General features: G+C 41.6%; 1 protein-coding gene across 1 annotated transcript in view; it reads left to right on the top strand.

Moving 5' to 3' along the window:
- The window catches only part of ARPC1B (actin related protein 2/3 complex, subunit 1B, 41kDa), an 88,440-nt gene that overhangs the window by 18,774 nt on the left and 56,181 nt on the right, over positions 1 to 13,485 (top strand). The window contains exons 3-5 of the mRNA XM_011985833.1: positions 2,481 to 2,592; positions 8,291 to 8,513; positions 12,820 to 12,927. Coding sequence (XP_011841223.1) covers positions 2,481 to 2,592; positions 8,291 to 8,513; positions 12,820 to 12,927 — 443 coding nt within the window. The remainder of the gene's footprint in view (positions 1 to 2,480; positions 2,593 to 8,290; positions 8,514 to 12,819; positions 12,928 to 13,485) is intronic.

The following is a 13,485-nucleotide window of genomic DNA, read 5'->3' as shown; positions in this document are numbered from 1 at the left end:
CACCATCTTTTTAAAGCATTTCAGGGCCGGGCATGGTGGCTCACACCTGTAATCCCAGCACTTTGGGAGGCCAAGGCAGGTGGATCATGAGGTCAGGAGATCGAGACCATCCTGGCTAACACGGTGAAACCCCATCTCTACTAAAAATACAAAAAATTTACCAGGTGTGGTGGCGGGTGCTTGTAGTCCCAGTTACTTGGGAGGCTGAGGCAGGAGAATGGCCTGAACCCTGGAAGTGGAACTTGCAGTGAGCCGAGATCGCGCCACTGTACTCCAGCCTGGGTGACAGAGTAAGACTCCATCTCACAAAAAGAAAAAAAAAAAAAGAGCCTGTGTATTGGGTGCTTGAATATATATAACCTGGCAGGATAGTGAATTTAGAGCATGTGCTTTGTAACCATCTCACAGAGCTTCATAGCCAGCTTTCCTGGATCTTCTGTTTCCACTTTCCCATCTAAAAATAGGCTTTTGAAGTATTTCCAATTATTTTTAATACGGATGCAAGCTATCATTGTCCTCATTTAAACTACTTGATAAATTCTGCATATTAAGTCAACATTTTTTTTGACATTGGAATTTGAAATTTATAACATTTTCCAGGTTTAAATTTGGACTTGGCTTTTGAAATCTCTATATACATGTGAGAAAGTTAGAGAAATATGTAACTAGTTTTCAGAAAGCACTCTTAAGTCCTTAGGATTTTATAGCTAGATATTTACCTAGTTCCACAGTTTTATCTGTAAAGCAGATAGATGTAGCTTTCCTAAGGAAGGTAGGAAAGTGAGTGTAGGTGGGGACTATTCATGACTGGCCTAAAGCTTGGATCATAGGTCTTAATTTTTTTTTTTTTTTTTTTGAGACAGGGTCTCACTCTGTCACCCAGGCTGGAGTGCGGTGATGCAATCTTGGCTCACTGCAGCCTCTGCCTCCTGGGATCCAGCGATTCTCCTGCCTCAGCCTCCTGAGTAGCTGGGACTACAGGTGCGTGCCACCAGGCCTGGCTAATTTTTGTATTTTTAGTAGAAACGGGGTTTCCCCCTGTTGGCCAGGCTGGTCGCGAACTCCTGATCGCAAGTGATCTGCCTGCCTCATCCTCCCAAAGTGCTGGGATTACAGGCATGAGCCACCATGCCCAGCCCATAGATCCTAATTTTAATTTTAAGAAACCAATAAAAAGAAAGAGGGGCAGGGCATCTTGGCTCATGCCTGTAATCCTAGTGCTTTGGGAGGCCAAGGCAGGAGAATTGCTTGAGGCCAGGAGTTCAAGACCAGCGTAGGCAACATAGTGAGACCCTGTCTCTACTAAAAATAAAAATTAAATTAAATTTTAAAAAAACAAAACAAAAAACAGATGAACTAGAAAGGGTAAAAAATGATATATGAATATAGGTCTAGTATCCCTTATCTGAAATGCCTGGGACCAGAATTGTGAATTCCAGCCAAGCCGGGTGGCTCATGCCTGTAATCCCAGCACTTTGGGAGGCCGAGGCAGGCAGATTACCTGAGTTCAGGAGTTCGAGACTAGCCTGACCAACATGGAGAAACCCTGTCTCTACTAAAAATACAAAATTAGCTGGGCGTGGTGGCACATGCCTGTAATCCCAGCTACTTCAGAGGCTGAGGCAGGAGAATCACTTGAACCTGGGAGGCGGAGGTTGCAGTGAGCCAAGATCGCGCCATTGTACTCCAGCCTGGGCAATGAGAGCAAAACTCTATCTCAAAAAGGAAGAAAAAGAAAATCAGAAATCCAAAATGTTCCAGAGAGCATTACGTTTTAGCATGACCTTTTGAGTGTCATGTTGGTACTCAAAAAGTTTTGGATTTGGGAGCATTTCAGATTTCAGCTTTTCAGATTATGGATGCGCAACCTGTATGAGTTTTTAAAAAGTCCGTTTTGTGTATTATATTTTGGATTAGTTCAGGAAATTACTCTTGAAAACAAAGTATTGTGATCTATATTGGCTTTATTGTAAAGGAGAAGTTCAGTATAGTTTATCAGCAGAATCAATTTTTTTATATAAACTAGTTGTTCCAGCGTGGGTCCATGATAACAGTAATGGAAGTCCATAAACTATTTTCAGCATTTCAAAAAGACCAACAGAAATTTAGATTTAGCTCTAATAATATTCCACAGGTGAATGAAACTGTCAAATATTTTTACCCTGATCTAAATTTATTTTGACTAGGTATAGTAACATTGTTTATTTTTTGCTGGTTAGAATCATTAACTGACAGTTGTACATGTCTCTGGGAAAATGAATTTTTAATCTTAGTTTTCCTGTAAAGCATTATAAAATATAGGACCCAAGTAAAGGTAAAAAAATAAATAAATAAAAGGAATTCTTCAGAGGTGAATTTGAGAACTACTTTTTCAAAAGTTTTTCTTTTCCTTAACTACAGTCTGCTTTTAAAACAACTGTGACATGTCTCCTTTTTGGTGACAATTTCAAGTTCAGGTGTTAACTGTTGTTTGAATTCTGTCTCCAGAGATTGCCCTCAGTCCCAATAATCACGAAGTGCATATCTACAAGAAGAACGGAAGCCAGTGGGTGAAAGCTCATGAACTCAAGGAGCACAATGGACACATCACAGGTAAAGGAAGATAGCCGTGAGCTTAGTGTGGTATTTCCAAATCAGGCACTCTTCCTTTTAGATAAAGAGCCTAATAAACCCAGTTGGCCATATTTTTTTTTTTTTGAGACAGAGTATCACTCTGTCGCCCAGGCTGGAGTGCAATGGCGCAATCTCGGCTCACTGCAACCTCTGCCTCCCAGGTTCAAGTAATTTTCCTGCCTCAGCTTCCTGAGTAGCTGGGATTACAGGCGCGCACCACTGTGCCCGGCTAATTTTTTAATTTTTTAGTAGAGACAGGTTTCACCGTGTTAGTCAGGCTGGTCTCGAACCCCTGACCTCGTGATCCACCTGCCTCGGCCTCCCAGTGTGCTGAGATTACAGGATTAAGCCACCATACCCAGCCCATAGTATTTAAAGTCATGCAGCACTTACTGAATTTCCTTAAAATTTTAGAGAAAATGCTATAATAATGATCTCAGTTGTTAAGTGCTTCTTGTAGCCCCAGTTGGTACCTAGCACTCTACTGTTGCTATAGAAAGCACTGAACCTACCCTGAGGACTAAACAGCTAAAATTAGGAGATGAGACGTGAAATTGAAAGCTAGATAACATGAAAATGTAGACAACATGAAAACGTGAGCCAAACTGTATTTCCAAGTGTCTTCCAAAAGTTTCCTTTGTGTTTTCAGGATAAGGAAGACTTTCCAGAATATTGAAAAGAACAAAGTAATATAATAAACACCCATATCAGATAATTGCCACCAGAATTACCAACTTTTTCCCTGTGCCAGGAAGTAATTTCTTTTCCTGTATCAGGAAACTTAAGGAAAAAGGATATAATAATAAGGAATATTATTCTAGGTAATGGTAAAGTCACCTCTCACCAGCAGTTCTATTCCTCTCCCCTAGAAGGCAGACTATAATTTGCTATGACACCATTCCAGTCCATTTTAATATATTTACATACATACATGTTCATAAACAAGCTTAGGCCAAGCACAGTGGCTCACACCTGTAATCCCAGCACTTTGGGACCCGAGGCGGGAGGATTGCTTGAACCAAGGAATCCAAGACAAGCCTGGGCAACATAAGGAGACCCCCTCTTTACAAATAAAAAAATTAGCACAGCGTGGTGGCACACACCTGTGGTCCCAGCTACTTGGGAGGCTGAAGTGGGAGGATCACTTGAGACAAGTAGATCAAGGCTGCAGTGAGCTGTGATCACACCACTGCACTCCAGCCTGGACAACAGAGCAAGACCCTGTTTTCAAAAGAAGAAAGAGAAAACAATCTTTAGGACTGTTGGCTAGTATTTTTTGAAGCTACATACATGGCATGATATTATGCATCTCTGGCAGCCTGCTTTTGCATTCGTGATTGTTTCTGAGATCCATCTATGCTGCTGTCTAGATCAAGTTGATTCCTTTTAACTACTCATTAGCATTTTATACCTCACTTACTTACTCTTTCCTCCATTGAAGGACATTTAGGTGGTTTCAATTTTTCCATATTACATGGAAGTGCTGAATAGGCATCCCTTGATTTCTGTACGTATGCGTGAATGTTTGTAGATGGTAGATGTGTTAATACCATAGGATATGCACATCTGCAGTGTTGCCAGGCCTCATCAGATTGCCGTCATTCCCACTTGTCCTGTATGAGAGTGCCCGTTTTCCCACACCCCGCCACATACTTGAGGTGGTAAGACTGATGAATGCATAAAAGGTTCATCCGTTGCTTCTGTAAGTCGTATTTTCCTGATTAATGGAAAAGATGAGCATACTTTCAGACATGTATTAGCCATGAGAGTTTTTCTTCGTTGTGACTGTCCTGTTCATAAATCCTGATCATTTTTTCATTGAGTGTTTGTCTTTTTCTTTTTCTGTTTTTTTGTTTGTTTGTTTAGAGGTGGAGTCTCATTCTGTCGTCCAGGCTGGAATGGAGTGGTACAGTCTTGGCTCACTGCAGCCTCTGCCTTCCAGGTTCAAGCAATTCTCCCGCGTCAGCCTCCCGCGTTGCTGGAATTACAGGCACCTGCCACAATACCTGGCTAATTTTTGTATTTTTAGTAGAGTTGGGATTTCACCACATTGGCCAGGCTGGTCTCGAACTCCTGACCTCAAGTGATCTGCCTGCCTCGTCCTCCCAAAGTGCTGGGATTACAGGTGTGAACCACCGTGCCTGACTTTTTTTTTTTAGACAGGTTATTGCTCTGTTGCCCAGTCACCCAGGCTAGAGTGATCATGGCTCACTACAGCCTCAACCTCCAGAGCTCAAGCGATCCTCCCACCTCAGCCTCCCCAAGGAGCTGGTGCTAAAGGTGTACGCCACCACACCTCGCTAATTTTTTTGTAAAGATAGGTTTCACCATGTTGCCCAGGCTGATTTTTTATTCTTTTAGCTGGACTCTGTAATTTTACCTCTAATCACCTAAAATACTGGTGAGCTTAGAGATCTCCTTACCCAAATAAGAGAACTTAGCATGTTTTGCTATTCTGCATCCTTTACAGAAGTTGTCCTGCATTCTTCAGCATAACTCACGACCACCCTTGCTTTGACCAGTGATTTGTAAATAATGCTCTTGAGTACCAGGAGCTGAGTGTATTTCCAAACCAGCGCCAAAGACAGTGTTTCTATTTTTGTCGCTCTTCCTTTCCCACAACCTTATTTCTATTAGCTTTGGCCTATTTTCTTAAGTTCCTTTGCCAGTGGCCTCATAGGCTAAGAATAAGAATACTGATATTTTAAATTGGAATTTTAGGCCAGGCAGGTGGCTCACACCTATAATCCCAACACTGTAGGAGGCTGAGGCAGGTGGATCACCTGAGGTCAGGAGTTTGAGACCAACCTGGCCAACATGGCGAAACCCTGTCTGCACTAAAAATACAAAAATTAGCCAGACATGGCAGCGAGCACCTATAATCCCAGCTACTTGGGAGACTGAAGCATGAGAATCGCTTGAACCCGGGAGGCAGAGGTTGTGGTAAGCCGAGATGACGCCATTGTACTCTAGCCTGGAGGATAGAGCAAGACTCTGTCTCCAAAAAAAATTAAAAATTAGGCCAGGCGCAGTGGCTCACACCTGTAGTCCCAGCACTTTGGGAGGCTGAGGCGGGCAGATTGCCTGAGGTCGAGAGTTCGAGACCAGCCTGACCAACATGGAGAAACCCTGTCTCTACTAAAAATATACAAAATTAGCCGGGCATGGTGGCTCACGCCTGTAATCCCAGCTACTCGGGAGATTGAGGCAGGAAAATCGCTTGAATGCAGCAGGCGGAGGTTGCGGTGAGCTGAGATTGCGCCATTGCACACCCGCCTGGGCAATAAGAGCGAAACTCTGTCTCAAAAAAAAAAAAATTCAATTGGAATTTTAGCATTTAAAAGGAAATACTTTTAAATGACAAAAGACAAAGATGAAAGACGAAAGAAATTGCCAAAAATGTGAAATATTTAGTTATGTGGTTTTTTCCCTCTACTTCTCTTTTGGGGTTCTTTGAACTTGGGCCTGTTTTCTGTCTAGCTGCTCACATGGCATTTTTTAGATCTGAAAAAAACTTGTTGGAAAAATCTAAATATAACTCTGGGGCAAGAGATCAAGGATCAGACATATTTTCTCAGAAAGATAGTGATTTTAGGGGGAAAAATATTTTCTAAAGCATTCTAGAAGAAAAAACTAGTCCATACTACAAAGAAAAGAAGTGTGGCAAACATCAGGGATATCATAGTTCTGAGGTTTTATTCTTTTGTGTTAAATATTTGATTGTTCACCTTTTTAAGAAACATGTTTTGTTACCATGGAAAATTTTAAACAGATTTTTTTTAAAAAATGCAATAGTGTATAATGAGTCTTTTATACCCATCACCTAGATTCCACAATTATCAAGTAACGGCCAATCTTGTTCTCAATTCACTTTCTCCTTTCCTGTACTAATTTGAAGCACATCCCAGACATATTATTTCACATTTCAGTTTGTATCTCTAAAAGGTAATGATTTTTCTTTTTAATAATAATAAATATTGATCAGACTTACACCTGTAATCCCAGCGCTTTGGGAGGCTGAAGCGGGCAGATCACTTGAGCCCAGGAGTTCAAGACCTGCCTGGGCAACATGGTGAGACCCCATCTCTACAAAAAGTTAACCAGGCATGGTGGCTTGCACCTGTAGTCCCAGCTACTCAGGAGGCTGAGGTAGGAGGATTTCATGAACCTGGGAGATTGAGGCTGCAGTGAGCTATGATCGCACCACTGTATTCCAGTCTGGGTGATAAAGTGAGACCCTGTCTCAAAAAAAAAAAAAAAATCTAAAATCTAATAAAGAGGACTGCAAGCAAAATTATCTTGTAATGAATAAATAAAATACACATCACTTAGAGTACAGTCTCATATTTTTTTCCCTTCAGTAGTACAAAAAATTGAGCTGACATTTCATGTGGGTAAATGAATGAATAAATTAAACTCTTCATACTAAAGTCACTATGACTTATGGGTAATTGAGCCTTGGATTTATATTTGTCTTTTTTCCATATACATGTCAAGAATGCTAAGTATTAATTTTTAGAGAGAGATCTGTAATAAATATTTATTAGTAATATTTCTGTACTTTTTAATGTGAAATTATATTTCTAGAAAATAACTCATCAAGGCCAAGTGCAGTGGCTCACGCCTGTAATCCCAGCAATTTGGGAGGCCAAGGCGGGCAGATTGCCTGAAGTCAGGAGTTCGAGATCAGCCTGGTCAATATGGTGAAACCCCGTCTCTACTAAAAACACAAAAATTAGCTGAGCATGGTGGCATCCACCTGTAATCCCAGCTACTCGGGAGGCTGAGGCAGGAGAATCACTTGAACCTGGGAGGTGGAGGTTGCAGTGAGCTGAGATCACGCCATTGTACTCCAGCCTAGGCTACAAGAGCAAAACTCCATCTCAAAAAACAAAAATAAAAGCAAAGAAAATACCTCATTAGTAAATGTTAAATGAGTCATGGTAAATTTTGCTCTTGGTATATAAGAAACTGACCTTGACTTTGGGATTCTTCACAGAGGTACCAGATAAGTAAAGTCTCATCAAATAAGAAAAGTAAACCTTAAATTCAGATACACATTTAGGTATCTTCCTGGTTTAGATGCAAAGATAATCAAGAATTTTACAGAACCTGCATCATGTAGAAAAGGTTTTCAGTATGGTTCAACTGACAGCAACTTTCAGAAAAATATATGATGAATCACAATATATATTTCCTCCTTTACACTAAAGATTATTTTTATTTACCCTGTATGCTGTTTTAGTTGAATGCCATGTAGCAGACTGTTGGTTGATATCATGGAATGAGGTCTGTTAATGAATGAATACAGTTATTTTCACACACAAAAATCTAATAAAGAAGAAAGAAAAAAGTAATGAATCTTCAGATCTTTAGAAGTCTTAGAAATGTGTGAATTTTCTGGGTCGAAAGAATGCCCCCGTTTAGTTTTGTAAAGTCTGTAATTATAAAACAGCTCTGTTCTACATGACCTCATAGATAATCCTGAGTCCCAGATGCTTTGCAGAGAAGCATCCTTGCCTTTCCTTGAGGCGGTGATCAGGACATAGATGGGGGGAAGGATGTGCCTGGGAGGAAGGACCACATCTCATCCTGGCATGCCAGTGCCACCCACCTGCCTGTGCTCAGTTGTTTGTCATTGACTGGGCAAAGCAGGTGACCCACATCTCACTTGCAGGTATTGACTGGGCTCCCAAGAGCGATCGCATCGTCACTTGTGGAGCAGACCGCAATGCCTATGTCTGGAGTCAGAAAGATGGTGTCTGGAAGCCAACCCTGGTGATCCTGAGAATTAATCGCGCAGCTACTTTTGTGAAGTGGTCCCCCCTAGAGAACAAATTTGCTGTGGGAAGTGGAGCACGACTCATTTCTGTTTGTTACTTTGAGTCTGAAAATGACTGGTGAGTGACATCTGAACTTTTTCTATCCCTCTCTATAGAATTTACATTTGCACTACTGTGTGAGAAAAAACTCTGGTTTTTTCTCATCTGGAGTTGTGTGGTTTTTTCCTCTGAAATTCTTGATTCTGTCTGAGCATTTTCCCTTCTGATGTGCATGTTAAGTTAAATCGCATGTTTTTTATATTAACATAGAGCTATTGTGTCCATGTTCTGATCACCTAACTTGTTTCTTCTGCAAGATGCTACTACTGTTCTCACTCTATACTGCACAAATTGCTGTTTTCTTACTCTCATATACAAATAATAACCTTGAAAGGGTCTCTGTTCCCTGAGGAATTTTTTTTTTCACACGATAGCTATGTAGGATTCCTACAGATAACAATGTTCTTTTTTTTTTTTTTTGAGACAGAGTCTCACTCTGTTGCCCAGGCCAGATGGAGTACAGTGGCACGATCTTGGCTCACTGCTACCTCCACCCTTCGTGGTCCAAGCAATTCTCCTGCCTCAGCCTCCCGAGTAGCTGGGATTACAGTCACCTGCCATCACGCCTGGCTAATTTTTGTAGTTTTAGTAGAGACGAGGTTTCACCATCTTGGCCAGGCTGGTCTTGAACTCCTGACCTCGTGATCCACCACCTTGGCCTCCCAAAGTGCTGGGATTACAGGTGTGAACTACCACGCCCAGCCAGTGTTCTCCTTTCTTTAAAGCTTATTTGCCAAACAACTCTGTGTCTTGATGTAATATTTTACTTGTTTAAACTATTGAAGTGAAAACTCACCAGAATCGTAGAAGTCTAATCAGGCTATTGTACATTTTTAAAATAAATCACTTGTAGCTGACCCAGTCAAAACATAGAGGTTGACTTTATGACCAAAACTTATTTTAACTACTCCTTCCTGTTTATTTTGATAAGAAAACAATTATTCTCCAGCCTGGCCAAGATGGCGAAATCCCATCTCTACTAAAAATACAAAAATTAGCTGGGCACGCCTATAATCCCAACTACTCGGGAGGCTGAGGCGGGAGAATCATTTGAACTCAGGGGGCGGAGGTTTCAGCAAGCCAAGATCATGCCATTGGGCGCTCCAGCCTGGGCGACCCAGTGAGACTCCATCTCAAAAAAAAAAAAAAAAAAAATTGTATTCTACCTGGCGTGTGTTCAGCGTGACTGGTAAATATCCTTCAACATAAAGTTGTCATTTAGTACTATACTGTCAGTGTTTGTGTTTCTACTAAAAATAGCAGAGTACACATGACTCTTTGTAGCCGTTTTGTTATTTGTATTCTGCTGAAACTGAAAGGAGGGGATTATCATGTTACCTTTGTAATTTAGTAAAACTTCAGAAATTTTATTCTTCGAAAAGAGATTGGGAACTTGCAGTAAAATTGAGTTATGGGCTGGGCATAGTGGCTCACGCCTGTAACCCCAGCCCTTTGGGAGGCCAAGGTGGGTGGATCACCTGAGGTCAGGAGTTCGAGACCAGCCTGACCAACATGGAGAAATCCCATCTCTACTAAAAATACAAAAAAATTAGCGGGGTGTGGTGGTGCATGCCTGTAATCCCAGCTACCTGGGAGGCTGAGGCAGGAGAATCTCTTGAACCCAGGAAGCAGAGGTTGTGGTGAGCCAAGATTGTGCCATTGCACTCTAGCCTGGGCATCAAGAGTGAAACTCCGTCTCAAAAAAAAAAAAAAAAATTGAGTTATGAATTTGAAACATGTTTTTCTTTCAAATGTGTATAAATCAAAGCCAACAAAATGTTACCTGCTAGAAACGATTTGGAAGTTTCATTGTAATGGGATAGGAAACTAAGTTCATTAATATTCCCTCAAGGCTAAACTTTATGTCAGCTGGTACTCCTTGCAGTCTTACAAATTTCTACAGGAAAGTTTTCTTCCAAGTTAAGCTTCAACCTCAGTAATTGTTTACATTTTTATTCGTTGAGAATTAGTCTCAAGTATAGGTAAATTGGATTTTATTATGGTACAAGGTATTGTCTTTGAGCAAGCTGTATGTTTAGGGCAGTTTTTCAGCTATAGAATAGTTATTTCATATTTCATAGGCGTACTTTAAAACAACCTCTCAGAAGCTTATAATTATTTTGTTTGCCATCTTTTCCTCAATTAAAAAAATTACATTATAAAGGCCAGGCACGGTGGCTCACGCCTGTAATCCCAGCACTTTGCGAGGCCAAGGCAGGTGGATCACAAGGTCAAGAGTTGGAGACCAGCCTGGCCAACGTGGAGAAACCCCATCTCTACTAAAAATACAAAATATTAGCCGGGCGTGATGGCGCATGCCTATAATCCCAGCTACTTGGGAGCCTAAGGCAGGAGAATCGCTTGAACCAGGGAGGTGGAGTTTGCAGTGAGCCGAGACCATGCCACTGCACTCCAGCCTGAGCAACACAGCAAGACTCTGTCTCAAATATATATATATATATATATATATACACACACACACACACATTATGAAACAGTTCAAAATATTGTTCTTTCTCCTTTTTTAGAGACTTTGTGGGGGGGTTTTGGTTTATTTTTTGAGACAGGGTTTCTCTCTGTCACCCAGTCTGGAGTGCGGTGGCACAAACACGGCTCACTGCAGTCTCCAACCCCTGGGACCCAGCAACCTTGCCACTTCAGCCTCCCAAGTAGTTGGGACTACAGGTTTGCACTACCACACCTGGCTAATTTTTTGATTACTTGTGGAGACAGGTTCTCACTTTGTTGCCCAAGCTGATCTCAAATTCCTGTACTCAAGCAATCCTCCTGCTTTGGTCTCCCAAAGTGCTGGGATTACAGGTGCAAGCCTCTGCACCTGGCTGTCTTTTTCAGAACGAACTTTTTCAGATAGGATTCTAAGAAAGCAATTCTATAGCCAGGCGTGGTGACTTATGCCTGTAATCCTAGCACTTTGGGAGGCTAAGGCAGGTGGATCGCCTGAGACCAGGAGTTTGAGACCAGCCTGGCCAACATGGTGAAAGCTCATCTCTTCTAAAAATACAAAAATTAGCCAGGTGTGGTGGTGTGAGCCTAAAATCCCAGCTATTAGGAGGCTGAGACACAAGAATTGCAAGAACCCAAGAGGTAGAGGTTGCAGTGAGCTAAGATTGCGCCACTGCACTCCAGCCTGGGCGACAGAGTAAGACTCTGTCTCAGAAAAAATAAAAATAAAAAATAAATAAATAAAAGAAAGTGATTCTCGCTTGAAGCTGGGAGGCGGAGGTTGCGGTGAGCCAAAATTGCGCCACTGCACTCCAGCCTAAGCAGCAAGAGCGAAACTCTGCCTCAAAAAAAAAAAAAAGTGATTCTATAGAAAGGTAATTTAGCATTCAAGGAAAGGCATTGGCTCAATATTTAGTTTCCCAACTGTAGAGCAATCAGACACGATTGGTTTTTAAACAGCAGTTTGGGGGCAGAAATGAATGAGTTAAGCCAAAATACTGACTGGTCATAGACATAAATCATCTTTTTTGGATGGTGCTAGAGAATTAGAGGCTAATCCCCAATATGAGGTTCTTCCAATTTCTTGGTTGTGATTTTTCAGTGAAAGAAATTAAAAAGAATTTGCAGATTCATGGAGACTTGGGAAGGATATTAAGCTATCTTACAACCCCGAATTGACCAAAAATGGAATAGCAAATCACTGAATATTCATAATAAAAATTGAAGTATTTTCAAACTTCAGTTTTTATCTCAGAGGTTAATGTCATATGTAATCCAAAATCTCACAAAGAAAGTAACTGAGTTAATCAATATCTATGCTTACTAATGAGGACCACTGAAAACCAGCTGTTGTGCCGCCATCATCAAGGCCAGGAATGGAGAAGTGCTTGTTCATGGTTCTTTTCCTTTCTGTCCTTTAGAAATGCGCCTTGTCAGCTGGGCATAGTGGCTCATGCTTGTAATCCCAGCACTTTGGGAGGCTGAGGCCGGTGGATCGCTTGAGCCCAAGAGTTGGAGACCAGCCTGGGCAACATGCAGAAATCTCACCTCTACAAAAAATACAAAAATTAGCCAGTTTCAAATTATAACCTGTTCTTAAAAAACCTTGTCTCTGGCAGGAGGCCTGGTGACTGACAGAAAAACGTTGAATGATCTGTTACTTTTCTATAGAATCTTTTTTCATAGAAACCTATCTGAAAAAGTTTATTCTGAAAAAGATAACATTCTGAATTGTTTTATCATTTTTTTTTAAATTAAGGAAAAGTGTGGCATGCTTAGGTGTTTTCACCCGACATAATTTGTAGGTCATTTGGGGATGCTTGTTGAGTGGATAAACTGAAACAGTTTTCCCCTCTCATAGGTGGGTGAGCAAGCACATTAAAAAGCCGATTCGCTCCACAGTCCTCAGCTTGGATTGGCATCCCAACAACGTTTTGCTGGCAGCAGGATCATGTGACTTCAAATGCAGGTGGGAACCAATGAGAACCGATAGACTCGAGCTGTGCGTTCTTCATCCTTCAACAAATAATTTTGGGTTCCCTTTGTTTTGTTGTTGTTGTTGTTGTTGTTGTTGTTTTTGAGACAGGGTCTCACTCTCACCCAGGCTGGAGTACAGTGGCACCATCATAGCTCACTGCAGCCTCCAACTCCTGGGCTCAAGCGATCCTCCAGCCTCAGCCTCCAGAGTAGTTGAGACTACAGGCATGTGCCACCACACCTGGCTAATTTTTAAAAAATTGTTTTTATTCTTTGTAGAGATGGGGTCTTGCTGTGTTGCCCAGGTTGGTCTTGAACTCCTGGCCTCAAGTGATCCTCCCTCCTCAGCCTCCTAAAGTGTTGGGATTACAGGCATGAGCCACTGTGCCTGGCCTGTAAGTTTCCTTTTCTTTGCAAGGTACTGTGCTAGGTGCTGTGAGGGACTCAAAAATGAGGCCCAGTGCTGTGGCTCACACCTGTAATCCCAGCACTTTGGGAGGCTGAAGTGGGCGGATCACCTGAGGTCGGAAGTTCGAGACCAACTTGGCCA

This window comes from Mandrillus leucophaeus, unplaced genomic scaffold, assembly GCF_000951045.1.
Source record: "Mandrillus leucophaeus isolate KB7577 unplaced genomic scaffold, Mleu.le_1.0 Scaffold29, whole genome shotgun sequence".
Classification (NCBI taxonomy): Eukaryota; Metazoa; Chordata; class Mammalia; order Primates; family Cercopithecidae; genus Mandrillus; species Mandrillus leucophaeus.
The sequence above is the reverse complement of the archived record's forward strand: the minus strand, read 5'-3'. Positions and strand labels throughout refer to the sequence as shown.